The 13686-nt window shown below is 60.7% G+C and overlaps 1 protein-coding gene across 1 annotated transcript; it reads right to left on the bottom strand.

Moving 5' to 3' along the window:
• Positions 1-1163: 1163 nt before the first annotated feature.
• Positions 1164-6425, bottom strand: GAL (galanin and GMAP prepropeptide). Its single transcript, XM_066254075.1, has 6 exons — positions 6213-6425; positions 5893-5973; positions 5111-5165; positions 3048-3134; positions 2607-2684; positions 1164-1493 (listed from the first exon to the last, which is right to left on the bottom strand). The coding sequence occupies exons 2-6, from the start codon at positions 5971-5973 to the stop codon at positions 1381-1383; spliced, it is 414 nt and encodes a 137-aa protein (XP_066110172.1). The 5' UTR covers positions 6213-6425; the 3' UTR covers positions 1164-1380.
• Positions 6426-13686: the final 7261 nt, after the last annotated feature.

Below are 13686 nucleotides of genomic sequence, written 5' to 3'. Positions count from 1 at the left end.
CGCTGAAAGATGGCGGCTTCTCGGGAAGGGAGCCAGCTGGTCTGAGTCAGGCCCACTGACCGCGGGGACAGAGCAGGGGTCCAGGCCACAGCCCGGGCCACCTGCCTGCCCACCTCGCCCTCGGGCCATCAGAGGACCAGGAATGGGGCTTTGTGACCCCCTCCAGGGCCTGCCTGCCTTCTCAGCAGTGTTGCTCATGGCAACATCTGCCCACCATGCAGGCAGTTAAAAATTTTCTAGTCCACACATTTTAAAAAATGAAGGGGGACAGGTGACACTTCATTTAATATTTTATTTAACCCAATATAGATATTTCAGAGCCTCTGCCTGCGCCGAATCCTTAGCACCTAGCATGCATTTCACACTCACAGCACAGCCCACTTTGCACAGGCCCAGAGGGCTGGCCAAGGAGCCCCGGAGCGCATGTGTGGAGGGCCTGAGGCCCCGGAGCGCAGGTGTGGAGGGCTCAGGCCCAAAGAGGCCCTACCGCCAGGCCTGGCCACCCAGTGTAGGACCCAGGCCTGGGGGACTTCCCGCGTGGACAGCGGGTGTACTGAGCTGCAGCCTGAAAGCAGGGAGAGCGACGTTGGCCAGGAGGCATGGCCCCTGCAGGGTGCTCAGCGGGGAGAACTACGTAAGTCAGCACAGCAGCATTCAGAAAATTCAACATGAGAGGCAAAAGCCAAGTGCAGCGTGCAATGCTGGCGGCTGAGGCCAGGCAGGGCCACAATGGACTCAGGAGGACGGTAGAGGAAGGTGGTGGGCCGTTCCCGTCCCGTTTACAGAGGCAGGCTCTAGAGACCGAGACCGGGGTGGAGGGGAGGGGACTGAATCAACACAGGGAAACCGCTTTTCCCAGTGGAAGCTGAACTAACCGGGAACCGCACCTCACGGGGGAGGGAGAGCATTCTGGGAGAATCGCCCCCAGGGAAAGCGCCCACAGCTTCTCACAGAGACTCCCGCAGGGCTTTCTGCCAGGGGCTCACGCAGTAATCGTGCAAAGTGCTTGCCGCGGGGAACCAGGGAGCAAGCCTAACCCAGCTGTTCTCCCCACACTGGCTTCCCTTCACAGCTGTTTGACCCAGCTCACCACGGAGGAACCTGCATGTTCCCCGGACGTGCGGTGACAAGAGAAGCTGTCTCAGACATGTCGGGGGTAGGGTTTGGGTTTCAAACTTTTATTGAATATGCGATTTTGAAGCCGTGTTGGTGGCGGTGACAGGCGCAAGGGAGGAAGACAGGACGGCACTTGCTGGTTTTTATTTTCACTCAAAATAGGACAAATACCAAAGGGGAGAGTCTAAAGTTAAAACAACACAGCATCAAAGCAGAGGGTCCGGGTGGCACTCCACGTATGTTGGCATATGCTGACCTATCACCTTAAAATCTGACTTCACGCGACATGATGAACTTGTCCGGCTCTGTCAGGGCCGACTGCTCCATGTCTTCCGAAGGAACGGCGGGTGGCAGAGTGGGCACCCGGGCCCCAGCCTCTGCAAAGGGACGAGACAGTCAGGTGACGAGCCCCAGCCGTCCACACGGAGGGGAGTCACAGGGCTCCTGTGGCTCAGATCCACAATCAACACGGCGTTCCCCATTCCTCATCTTTTCCTGACTTAACTCTCCTACGCAGTATGCATTTGAGATGTCAGACTTTTAAATTCACGCTTAAGGAAGTGTAAGTCCTGTTTGGGTATTAAAAATGAGCATTGCCTAACGAGAGAAGTTCCAGGTTACAGAATTCAAAACGTAAAACAAACCAGGAAGTCGGGCTCCTCTGGACAGTCACCAGCGGGGACCCCCCTGCGGGCCCCTGGCGACCTGGTTCTGAGATTTCTACGTCTTTCCCCCCGGTCCCCCTCTTCTAAGAAAAAGCAATGGGCAGGCCTTCAGTGTCCTGGCCCACATCCTTCCCACTCCGACGCCCACCTGAAGTCCTTCAAGGCCGTGTGACCAGAGAGCAAATGGGCAGGTCAAGACGGAACCGGGGATGGACTACCCCACACTCGCACGACACTGCCGAGCGTGAAACCTGACAACCGAAGGCCTCTCCTGGGGCATGGGCATCTCCCCGGTGTGTGCCCTGCCCCCACCCCCGTGGTAACTTTCAGAGCCCGCGCCTTCCACAGGGCAGTCTGACCGGTGAGATGACCTGACCAAGGCCAGAATCTCGCTGTTGAACGAACGGCAAGCGTAAAACCACAGGGAGACCTCACCGCCCACAGAGACGGCAGAAGACCAGGACCCGGGACATCCATCGAAATCCATCAATATGGTTTCAGACGGCCCACGAAGGACCTGGCCGGGCCGCCTGAGTGGAGATGCTGCCAGCACGCAGCAGTCCCAGGAGGGCCCTGACCCCTGAGGCCCTCTCTCCCTGCTGACCTGCGACCTGGCGACCCTCCCCAGCCCCGTGGTGGATGGCTCCAGTCCCCGTGCCTTGTAATCCCAACCAACAGTGGTGGCATCAGACGTGGGGGGAAGGGGGTGATCGGCTCCGGCAGAGAAGTCTTGAGAACCCTATCTCGACCGGCTTTCCAGGTGCCCAGGGCTCTAAGGGGCGCAAACGGAAATGAGCCACGAGCCAGAAGTCACGTTTCACGTACCTTTGAGGCGCAAGAAAGCCAGAAAGTTGATTATCGTGCGCACAACATCGTTCTCAGGCAGCGGCCTGTCCATGCTTCCTAGAAGCCAGAAAAGACTGACGTTTAAGACCCAGCCCAGCTGCTCTGGATCTTACGACAACCCCGTCCGTCCGCGGGGTCCGTCGCGGGGTCTGTCCTGGGCGCCCAGAGGGCAGTGAACCCAGGAGTGCCCGGGCAGCGCCGTGGAGCGAGGGCGTCCAGGACCCCTCTCCTGGAGGCCCGAGTCCGGAAGGGCTCTCAGCTGTCCCCGCGCCGCCCCAGGATCGTACCCTTGGGTTGTGCTGCTTCCGTTTCTAGCAGTGGACAGATGTGGCCGGGCCAGGCTGAGACCGCTGCACTGTGTGCCCCGGAGGAGGGGAGGACAGCAGAGCGAGTGGGGGCCCCAGGACTAGATCCTCTCACCTGACCTCGCTTCCTCATCAGGTTGGAATTCCCGCTTGCCAGTGAGGCCGTGCTTGTCATGAAGTGACCTGTGGTTGTCAATGGCATCTGTGTGCAGATCAGAGAGGACAGCCCCTGAGTGGCGGTGCCGTGATCATACCCTCCCCGCACCCAAAGGAGGACATTTGGCTGCCTGTGATCGAAGGCCTCACAGAACCGACTGGAACGCTACAGCCCGTGTGGAAGCCACAGAGGGGAAAGGACATTGTCACGAGATCTGAGGTAACCACTTGTACTGGGGCCCAAGGCCCAGTCTGTCACCAGGTGCTGGGACCCTCCAGGAACAGGGTGTGGAGGTCACAGGCCCCTGCAGCAGAGCACAAGGAGGCTCCCGGGTGCTGGCGGACGGCAGGGGCCGGGGTCCTACTTCCCTGAAAACAAGGGCCCACCGAAGAATTTCAGTTCGGACATAATCAGATTTTTATTTTTCAAAGACAATCTGGCTGCTGTGTGGAAGATGTTCTACAGCTAGGAGGAGGAAGGGAGGGAGGGAGAGAGGGAGGGAGGAGGGAGGGAGAGGGAGAGAAGGAGGGAGGGAGGGAGAGGGAGAGAGAGGGAGAGGGAGGAAGAGGGTAGAGGGAGGGAGAGAGAGGGAAGTTAGAGGGAGGGAGGGGGAGGAAGAGGGAGAGGGAAGGAGAGGGTAGAGGGAGGGAGAGAAAGAGGGAAGTTAGAGGGAGAGAGGGGGGAGGGAGAGGGAGAGGGAAGGAGGGAGGGAGACAGAGGGAGAGAAAGAGGGAGAGGGAGGGAGAGGGAGGGAGGTTAGAGGGAAGGAGGAGGAGGGAGAGGGAGAGAGAAGGAGGGAGGGAGGGAGAGGGAGAGAGAGAGGGAGAGGGAGGAAGAGGGTAGAGGGAGGGAGAGAGAGGGAGAGGGAGGAAGAGGGTAGAGGGAGGGAGAGAGAGGGAGAGGGAGGGAGGGGGGAGGGAGAGGGAGAGAGGTTAGAGGGAAGGAGGAGGAGGGAGAGGGAGAGAGAGAGGGAGAGGGAGGGAGGTTAGAGGGAAGGAGGAGGAGGGAGAGGGAGAGAGAGAGGGAGAGGGAGGGAGAGGGAGAGAGAGAGGGAGAGGGAGAGGGAAGGAGGGAGGGAGGGAGAGAGGGAAAGAGAAGGAGAGGGAGGGAGAGGGTAGAGGGAGGAGGAGAGAGATCTAGAGGGAGGGAGGAGGAGAGAAGGAGTAGAGGGAGGGAGGGAGAGAGGAGAGAGAAGGAGGGAGGGGGAGAGAGAGGGAGGGAGGGGGAGAGAGAGGGAGGGAGGGGGAGAGAGATCCAGAGAGAGGAAAGGAGAGAAGGAGAGAGTAGAGGGAGGGAGGGAGAGGGAGGGAGAGGGAAAGAGATCCAGAGGGAGGGAGGAGGAGAGAAGGAGAGAGTAGAGGGAGGGAGGGAAGGAGGGAGGGAGAGAAGCAGCAGGGCAAGGAAGTCTAGGTGACTCTGTATGTTGGTTGCTGTCAATCTTGAAAGGTCCCTTAAGAAATTATTGAAAGAAAGAATAAGGGCTCTAAACCGAGTGGCCCAGAATGAGGAGAAGGGGCTAGATTTGGGCAATTCTGAAAATAAAAGGAGAAGAGAGACTAGGGCAAGGGTGGCTCAGGGTTTCTGGCTGCTTGCTTGGGGGGCTGCATCGCCCCTAAAGCCAGACAAAAGGCAGTTAATTCTTTTTTGTAGAGACGGAGTTCTTGACTGCAGGACAGGTCAGTGTTCAAGAAAGAGCCCGGGGCCTCAAGGCTGGGGGAGGGGAAGCTGGGAAGTAGCCTGTCTGCTCTGAAGGAGGAGGCTGAGAAGGGGAACAGGAGGAGCAGTGCCTTCAGGGAGTGGGGACAGGTGCCACCTAGACAGGCCACAAACGTCAGTAACCCACAGGGACACCCACTAAAGTCTCAGGAAGCCCGCCTTTCCCCTCATCCGACTGACGCCGGAGCAGCTGTGCATCTGGGCACCTGGGTTTCCGGCTCAGAATGAGCAGGATTAGCACACATGGCTGCCGTCGGCAGAGCGGGATCGGCGTCCCGAGAGACCGTGGGCGCGGTGTCACTTACGTGGACCAAGAAGGTAGCCAGCGCTGTTCAGGGTCCAGCCTCTCTTCTCCTTCACCTTCAGTGGGAGAGAGAGGGTCAGAGGGCCAGGACGGTGCCGGCTCAGGCTGCACGGGCTCACAGAAGCCCAGAGGCAGCTGTGCGTGTGCAGCGCAGCATGGGGCCAGGAGTTACAGACGCCACACACTCGCAGGACTTAAACAACAGTGCACTTCAGACACTCACTCCTCCACGGAACAAGCCAACAAGCCGAGTGACGCAAACTCTTACAGCAGGAGGGAACGTTAGATGGCGTGGGCCCAGGCTTTCCAGCACGAGGATCAGAATAGCGTGCGTGCTTTCGGAAACCGGCAGAGATGCCGGGTATGCCCCCAACGCGCTCCAGCTGGCGTGACAACAGAACTACTGGCTTTACTAAGTAACTGGCGGTGGAGCCACAGGCACAGACTCGTGCGCACTGCTTGCTTTTAAGCGGTGCTGAGGGCACGTGCAGGTGACACGGGCTCCATCCACACCGTGCACTGACCCTCTGAGAAGGAAACCTAAAGCCCAGCGGCGTCCAGGTCCGCTGGGGAACCACGGGGCTGTCCACGCACCACACGGGAGGGAGCCGCGATGCGGCGAGGATCAAAGAAGGGAGCGTCTCCATGGGGACCCGGACCCTCCACGCGCCCCTCCCACTCCCCACCCCCGCTTGTTTCTGCTCCTCGCACAAAGCCCCCACACTCCACCCAGTAGAGATTGGGGACACGGTTTGGGGGCGTGTGTTCCCGCCCTGCACTTACCGGTGACCCGAGCCCGAGGGTGGCTGAAAGGGCCGAGGCGAGGAGCAGCGAGGCGAGCAGCGGGGCGCCGCCTCTGGGCATCTGCAAGGGGAGGGGCAGCGGGCAGCTGCGGCGGGCAGGGCGCGAAGCTCGCACCCCAGCCGCTGGGACGCAGGATGAGGGGGACCGATCGCGCGGTTTGCGCCGCTCGCTGGCAGCCGGAGCCTGGCAAGGGACAGGGGCAGAGGCCCCTGGGAGCGCCTCCCGGCAGATGGGAGACCTGCAGCAGGAGCTCTGGGAAGGGGGCGCCTCCTGTTGGGGTCCCCGAGGGCGCGCGGTACCTTGAACGGTGGGTTCCGGGTGTCGGCGGGTGCGGGGGTCCCGGTGGGTCCCGGGGGTGTCAGGGTCCGGGCGGGGTGTCAGCGGGTCCGGGCGTGCGGTAGGGTCGGTTGAGCCGGGCTGGGGGCGCTCACCGCATGGCGTGGCCCAGAGACACCGAGTCGGGAAGCGGTTGGCGGCGGGCTCCTCGACGTGTCTGCGCCGGAGCCGCCGGCTGCCGCTATTTATGAGCCGCGCGGTCACGTCACAGGGCTCAGTTCCGCCTCCCCTCGCCGAAGCCGAAGTGACCGCAACTATGGGGGGGGGGGCGTTCCAGGCTTCGCAGGAGGGCCACGCAGTGGTCTGTATTGGGGAGAGGAGTGACGGGGAGAGACCTCCTCCCCAAACCCCACGGTAGGGACCCCAGAACTCCGAATGGAGAGCCCCCAGACCAGCTGTGGAGAGCCCTCACCACCCTGCAGTCACTGCTTGGGAGGAGCGCCTGCCCCATCACCAGGACCCTGCTCCTGGCGGGGAGTGAGGAGAGGCCCCTATCCCACACAGCGCTCCCTGGCGGAAAGCCCCTGAGCTCCATGGCGGGAGGCCCTGCAAGGGCAGGGCAGGGACCACGCCTCAGTCCTGGGCACCCTGTCTCCTTACTGGTGCCCACATACCCCCCTCTGGGTGCCCGGGTGCCCAACCCCCAGCCCTGTTCAGGGGTGAGCAGGGTCCAGGACACACGATGACGACCGTGATGCTTCCCCACATCTACCCTGCATTTGAGCTTCAGGAACCTCTTGTGCAGACCGCTCGCTCGCGGCCCCCAGGGAGAGCTGTTCGCATCCACGTGCATGCGGATGAGGAAGGACACTGGGGTTTTGAGGACTTGGGTCAAGGCCAGCTGGCCGGTGAGGGTGGAGCAGGGTCCTCGCCTGGGGTGCCGAGGGCTGCGCAGGTGCTGGAGGGCGCGGAGGGGGGCTGGCAGGGAGACGTGGCACGGTGAGGGGTCTCAAGAACACACTCCTGCCGTGATGGGGTGATGGCATTGTTCTCAAGGGCTCACTTTGGCTTCCAGTCACTCCCAGCCTGGGTGGGAGGACCATCAGGGGCAGCGGGCCTGGCCAGGACTCGCAACTGATTTCTGAAGCTCACGGTAAATCGAGGACACGTTCCCCACAAGGTGGGCAGCGGGAGAGGGGTCAGAGGGACTGCTGAGCTCAGGTGGACAGAAGCCAGTTTGCTGTGACTCCTTACAGAAGTGATGGTGACACCCCGTCAAGCCCTGTGCCCTCGTATGTAGGCGGCATTGGGGAGTGGGCAGGGGCTGGCGAGGGGTGCCCCCGGCTGTCTGAGAAATGCCACTCCCTTTTGAGGACTGGCGGTTTAATGGGGAGTCCTGCGGTCACGCCGGGATGCTCGCCTTTCTAAGAACAAACGCATCCCGTGCAGGGCACAGCTTGGCCCGTTCCACCTTTCTCCTGGGTCCCAGTTAGGTGCCTCTTGCTATTGATGGGAGCTTGAGGACCCTTCCGCTCTCACCTTGCTTTCTCAAGGAGCTTCTCAATCTGAAGAAGCAGAAATTCTCATCTGAAAACTTGGATTGGGAACGCCCTGGCCATGGAGCCTGCATTCAGGACCCGCAGCGGGGAAGGCGCCCCCTGCAGAGAAGCAGGGCAAACAGCTTGCCCCAGTCAAGTGAGGCACTTGGGTGGGGCCGTCGCATTTTTTTTATTCAAAAAGCCCCAGACTCAGACCTTCCTGGAAGCAGGACCCTCTAAGTGTGTGTGTGTGGGAGGGGGCATCCCAGGAGCCCCGAGGGTGCTGGCACTGACCTGAAAGGGCGTTGGCACGGCGACCAGAGAGCCAGCCCGCAATAACCAGACGCCTGCCTCTGGCCACATTTCCCACACACCTCATGGAACGATCATAAGCAGTCTTCACATGTGCTCTGAATCCATTTAACAAAGCCACGCTGAACAATGCCACACCTGTGCCCAAAACCAAGGTCTTTCACCAGGACCCCACCCGGGGGACACCACAGTAACTGCTTCTCCCTTAGTCTGTGCTGTGACCGGTGACCCCGGCCAGGAAGAGTGAGGGGGGTGTGGGGGTGGGGGGCTGCAGACAGAGCCGGGCAGGAGTGGAGGTGCCGTGATCGCCGCTGGGCTGCCATGAGCAGACAGAGCGGGGAGCACGCTCAGGGTGACGGGCGTCTGCGTCGCGGCACAGGCTGTGCTGGAGCCCGTGGCCGCGTGCTAATGGTCTCCGTGCGCTTCAGCAATGACCCGATGGGAGTCATTGTCAACCTGTCATCTTGAAGACGGCCCAGTGTGGGGCAGACAAAATGGGTCACCATTAGAGTAATGGAAATCAAGCAGAAAGCATAATTTTGCCCTTGCATCGTGAGCTGGCCCGTCTTCCCTTAGAAGTCTGTCCTGCTCACCACTAAGAAAAACCAGCGGGGGTCTGACCGGTGCAATGGTGCAGAAAGACCAGAGAAACTCGGGCCGCACTGCAGGGGGCGGGGGCTCAGCCGTGCGTCCCCAGGAGGCATGCTGCTTCCCCTCCCACCCGGGCTGCGGCAGGGAGATGGACAGCAGGCGTCCCTGCCCCACAGAGACCCAAACACAGAAACAATTACACAATTGTACCGTGAGAAGCAGAGCTACCAATTCAGGGATGCTGACCTGGCAGGTGGACAGGATTGGCCAGGTGGGGCGCAGCCCTTTGCTGGTGGAGCGGATCTCATGTATAGGCCCCTATTTAGGGCCTTTTCCCTTCCTCCTTCCAGCTGCCTGGATTGTGGATGTGAGGGCTGGAGTGGAGCAGCCATTTTGGACCACAGGGTGATGACTTGGGATGACAGCAAGACTGAAGGAGTCTGGGTCTCTGGGCTGCCCCACCCCCAGGATTTTTTTTTTTTTTTTTCATTTTTCCAAAGCTGGAAACGGGGAGGCAGTCAGACAGACTCCTGCGTGCACCTGACTGAGATCCACCCAGCATGCCCACCAGGGGGCGATGCCCTGCCCCTCTGGGGCGTCGCTCTGTTGCATCCAGAGCCATTCTAGCACCTGAGGCAGAGGCCACAGAGCCATCCCCAGCGCCCGGGTCATCTTTGCTCCAATGGAGCCTCGCTGCGGGAGGGGAAGAGAGAGACAGAGAGGAAGGAGAGGGGGAGGGGTGGAGAAGCAAATGGGCGCTTCTCCTGTGTGCCCTGGCCGGGAATCAAACCCGGGAATCCTGCACGCCAGGCCGACGCTCTACCGCTGAGCCAACCGGCCAGGGCCCCGCCCCCAGGATTTTAAGCCAATGTCATTTGAGGGTTTCCTATTATATGTAGTTGGAATGGCTCCTGTTTAAAACAGTGTTTGGTACAAAACAGTCAACCCATGTTTGACGAGTGAATTAATGAATACAAATGAACGAAGGGATACACCACCTCCAACACCCGTAAGGAGCTCACTCTGGCCAGAGGGGCTCAAAAAAGGAGAGGCTTGGAAGAGAAGCTGGCCAATTGGACACTGCCTGCCGACCCCGCGGTGACCTCATCACGACCGGAGAAACGGGGAAATGTCTTAATGAGCTGAATGATCTAAAGTTGGCTTTTATTTGACCAGGGTGGCCAGTGTCTGTGTCCTTGAACCTCCCCTTCCATGACGTCTAGCTGCGAACCCCAACCCCGCCCAACCCCGCTCCAGTCGCATGGCGGCGGGCAAGGAAACATCCCGAGTTGCTCCTGAAAAGGAGCTTGAGCCCAGGCTGGTTAGCTCAGCCGGTTCGAGTGTTGTCCCCAAGCACCAAGGCTGGGGGTTTGATCCCCTGTCAGGGCACAGGCGGGAAGTGACCGATGGGTGCACAACTAAGTGGGACAACAAATGAATGCTTCTCTCTCTCTCTCTCTCTCCCTCTCTAAAATCAATCAATTAAAAAAATAGCTTGATAAGATAGATAGTAGCTTAGTAAGGATTTGGCTATGGTGGACGTTGCTTTAATTCTTTGGGTGGGTGTTTGAGTACACTCAGTTCTTCATATGATTTCGTTCAAGAACTCTTGTTATGTGATCCTGATACATGCGGAGACTTGCTTACGGCGTCTGCGGAAACGGGCTTTGCTACGGGTGCAGGGTGCAGAGGAGGGGAGGAGGGGACATTGGGGAGGGGACTCTCCCGCCCCGCAGCCAGCCTTTGGGGAGAACCCCTCCTCCTCCCACTTCTTTGAACATCTTGTTGGCCAGAGCCACGTCCGGCTGCAAACGGGGTCCTCCTTATGGACGGTGCTTGCGGCACCCCGCTAAAATCCGGGTTCCGGGACCAGAAGAAGTTCGAGGGGATGCGGCAGGTGTAGGTGATTTGCCGGCTCTGCCTCAGGCCAGGCCCCAAGGCGACTGCGTTCACGGTTGCAGTTTTCTAAAACTTGAAACAAGCCGTGAGCACAACCAGCCCAGACCTGCTTCTGTCCACCTCCGCGCCCCGTGCAGTGGCCGCCTCCCTCGCAGCTGCGGAGGCGGAGGAGTTTCTGGGTTCTCCCAGGGGACGCTGGGCGGAGTCTGTTGTGTGGGGCCAGTTGACCGGGTGTTCACATTCACCGGTGCTGTCGCCCTGGGGGTGGTGGCGGGGGGAATATGGCTTCCAGGACATCCCCCACCCACAGTGCCCATTCCCGGGGCATCAGAACAGCTAACTGAATGTTCCCTACAGAGTGGTCCAGCCCCCAAATGCCCTCACCTCCCGGGCCGATGGTTGACCCCAGCCAAGGGTTCCCAGAATAACACAGAGACAGCAGCTGTCTGTCCCGGAGCCCCCGGGGCCTCTCACGGAGCCCACAGCCCCACACCAACTCCACCCCACACTCTGCAAACGCATCTGTCCTAGGATAGTCTCGGGAGTGAAGTGGAGGGACCTCGTCCTGGATGGTCCTGCTTTGGTCATCTTGCACATCCTGGGCTCTGGCCTGAGCCATCCTTGCCTCACCGTGTTGAGCCTCCCTCTTCCCTAAACCCACCACCAGCCTCTACCCTCCTGCCCCGTTCCCCACCCTCTGCTCCAGGGAGTCTCCACTTCCCAGCCTGCCCCTCCCAGCTCCATGCCAATGTCTCCCCTCCACGGTGACTCCATCCAGACAAGCTTCCCAGGAGACACTGCTGCTGGTCAGAGGCTCAGCTCCCTGCTGGGAATCCAGGAATCCACCTGTTCCCTGGGGTGACTCACCCAGTTGGGTGGCTCAGCCTGGTGGCTCAGGCTGGAGGAGGGCAGAGCTGATGCCCTGTGGCTGGAGAGCTGGAAGCGGTGACTCAGCTGTAGGCCCTGGACAGCGCGCCTGCTTCCTGGCCCTGAGTCAGGCCCCGGGGCAGCCCCCAGGGCCACGTGGGAGCCCATCTGGCTAATGGGATGTGGGTGTCGAGAGAGAGGGCTGGTGGCCGGGGTACCAAAAGGCAGGGGCCATGTCAGAAGCAGGGGGTGTTTCCCTGGGGCCCGAGCTCTGCAGAAAAGCAGCCTCATCGTGCCCCCGCTTCCCAGGGACACAAAACACCAAGGACTTCAGTGACTGAGCATTAAGAACCCTTCAGTGGGCCCTGGCCGGTTGGCTCAGCGGTAGAGCATCGGCCTGGCGTGCGGGTGACCCGGGTTCGATTCCCAGCCAGGGCACACAGGAGAAGCGCCCATTTGCTTCTCCACCCCCCACCCCCTCCTTCCTCTCTGTCTCTCTCTTCCCCTCCCGCAGCCAAGGCTCCATTGGAGCAAAGATGGCCCGGGCGCTGGGGATGGCTCCTTGGCCTCTGCCCCAGGCGCTAGAGTGGCTCTGGTCGCGGCAAAGCGACGCCCCGGAGGGGCAGAGCATCACCCCCTGGTGGGCAGAGCGTTGCCCCTGGTGGGCGTGCCGGGTGGATCCCGGTCTGGCGCATGCGGGAGTTTGTCTGACTGTCTCTCCCCGTTTCCAGCTTCAGAAAAAAAAAAAAAATAATAATAATAATAAAAAGAACCCTTCAGTGGAAGAAGAATCCACATACAAGGTGTACAGTGAGGGTCGGGCCACCAGCCGCCAGTCAAGGCAGGACATGCCCTCAGGTCCCCGGTCACTACCTGCCACCCCTCCAGGGCGCCCAGCAGCAGTGATGTCTGTGTGTGTGTGTGTGGGGGGGGGGGGGACACGTGTTTCTCTTCAGCGTCTGCTTCCTCCATGCAGCTCCCTGTCTCAGCAAACCGCTGACCCTGAGGACAGCCGCCTGAGTGAGCCAGGCCCGGGCCTGTGGCCAGCTCAGCGTGGACGGGAGCTGAGTGAATCACTCAGAAAGCCGTGGGCTTGGGGATGGCTGTCAGTTCGCAGCTCCAGAGAGCCGGGCTGCCGGGAAGGGCCCGTTCCCCCGCCGCTCCAGTCATCCACTCCTCCAGTCCCTGCAGGGATAGGACATCCCTGTGGGGAGGCCGCTGCCCCGCCCCAAAGGCCCCGCCCCACATAGGCCCGCCCCCACAGAGGGCCCCGCCCCGGAGGCCCCGCCCCCGGGAGGTCGTTCTGGGGAGAACCAAGGAAGCCCGAGCAGAGGCTGGCGAAGGGGGCCTGGTGGTCTGGCCGCAGCCCTCGGGAGCCGTGTGTCCCAGAATCTGTCACCAGCCCCCGCCGGGCCTCCGTGCCGTCTCCCGTGCTCTGCGTTCCGACCTCCCCGCGTGGACAGCTCTGCAGCTCCCGGGCTGCGGACAGGCCAGGCCTCGCAGACCCCCACCCGAAGGACCCCTGCTGTCTCGGGCCTGAGCTACCTCACCTCCAGCGTTTATTATCAAAGAGGGCATCGTCGCCCAACACAGAACAGTGTAAAACAGCCAAATTCATATTACTTTATAAGAAAAGTTTTTTAAAAGAAGAAATGCCAGTTCTGTCACCCACGCTTCTCAAGGGCGCCTCTGCGAACGGCCACATGGGTTCTCTCCCGGGATTCCCGTTCTCGCTGTGGTTAGACACGCTACATCCTCTCTATGGCTGGCACGACCCCACAGCCTGGCACATAGCCCAGCTGACCTGCCCTGGGTTGGGGACGTGCACCTGGTTCCCAGTGTCCTAGGGCGGATGGAGCCTCCTCATGTGGACATCTCCCGGAATGTGGAGAGACGGAGAGTTAGCCACGGGGACAGGGGCCACCGTGGGCATTTCAACTCCTTGCAGTCACCGAATGGCCCACCAGAAAGGCTCTGCTCGTTCACAGTCCCCTTTCAGAGTCCAATGCCCTCTGCCCCAGACCCTGGCAGGCGGCTAGCAATCCCCGAACCCATCTGCTGGGGCTGCTGTTCAAAAGGCCCAGTAGCCCGGCAGCCTCTTGCGCCCAGAATGTTGTCAGGGTCCCCGCCGGTTCCTCTGGGGCGTGGTTCCTCTCCGTGGCCAACGGAGGTTGCATCTTACAGATGGACCACGCTGTGTGCATCCGTCACTTGCTATTGGACCCTTGGGCTGTTCCCACCTGGGGGCAGCTGTGAATAACACCGCATGGACATTCGTGGACAAGTTTCT

This window comes from Saccopteryx bilineata, chromosome 1 (assembly GCF_036850765.1).
Source record: "Saccopteryx bilineata isolate mSacBil1 chromosome 1, mSacBil1_pri_phased_curated, whole genome shotgun sequence".
NCBI lineage: Eukaryota > Metazoa > Chordata > Mammalia > Chiroptera > Emballonuridae > Saccopteryx > Saccopteryx bilineata.
Note: the sequence above shows the minus strand (reverse complement) of the source record. Positions and strands in the feature narration are given on the sequence as shown.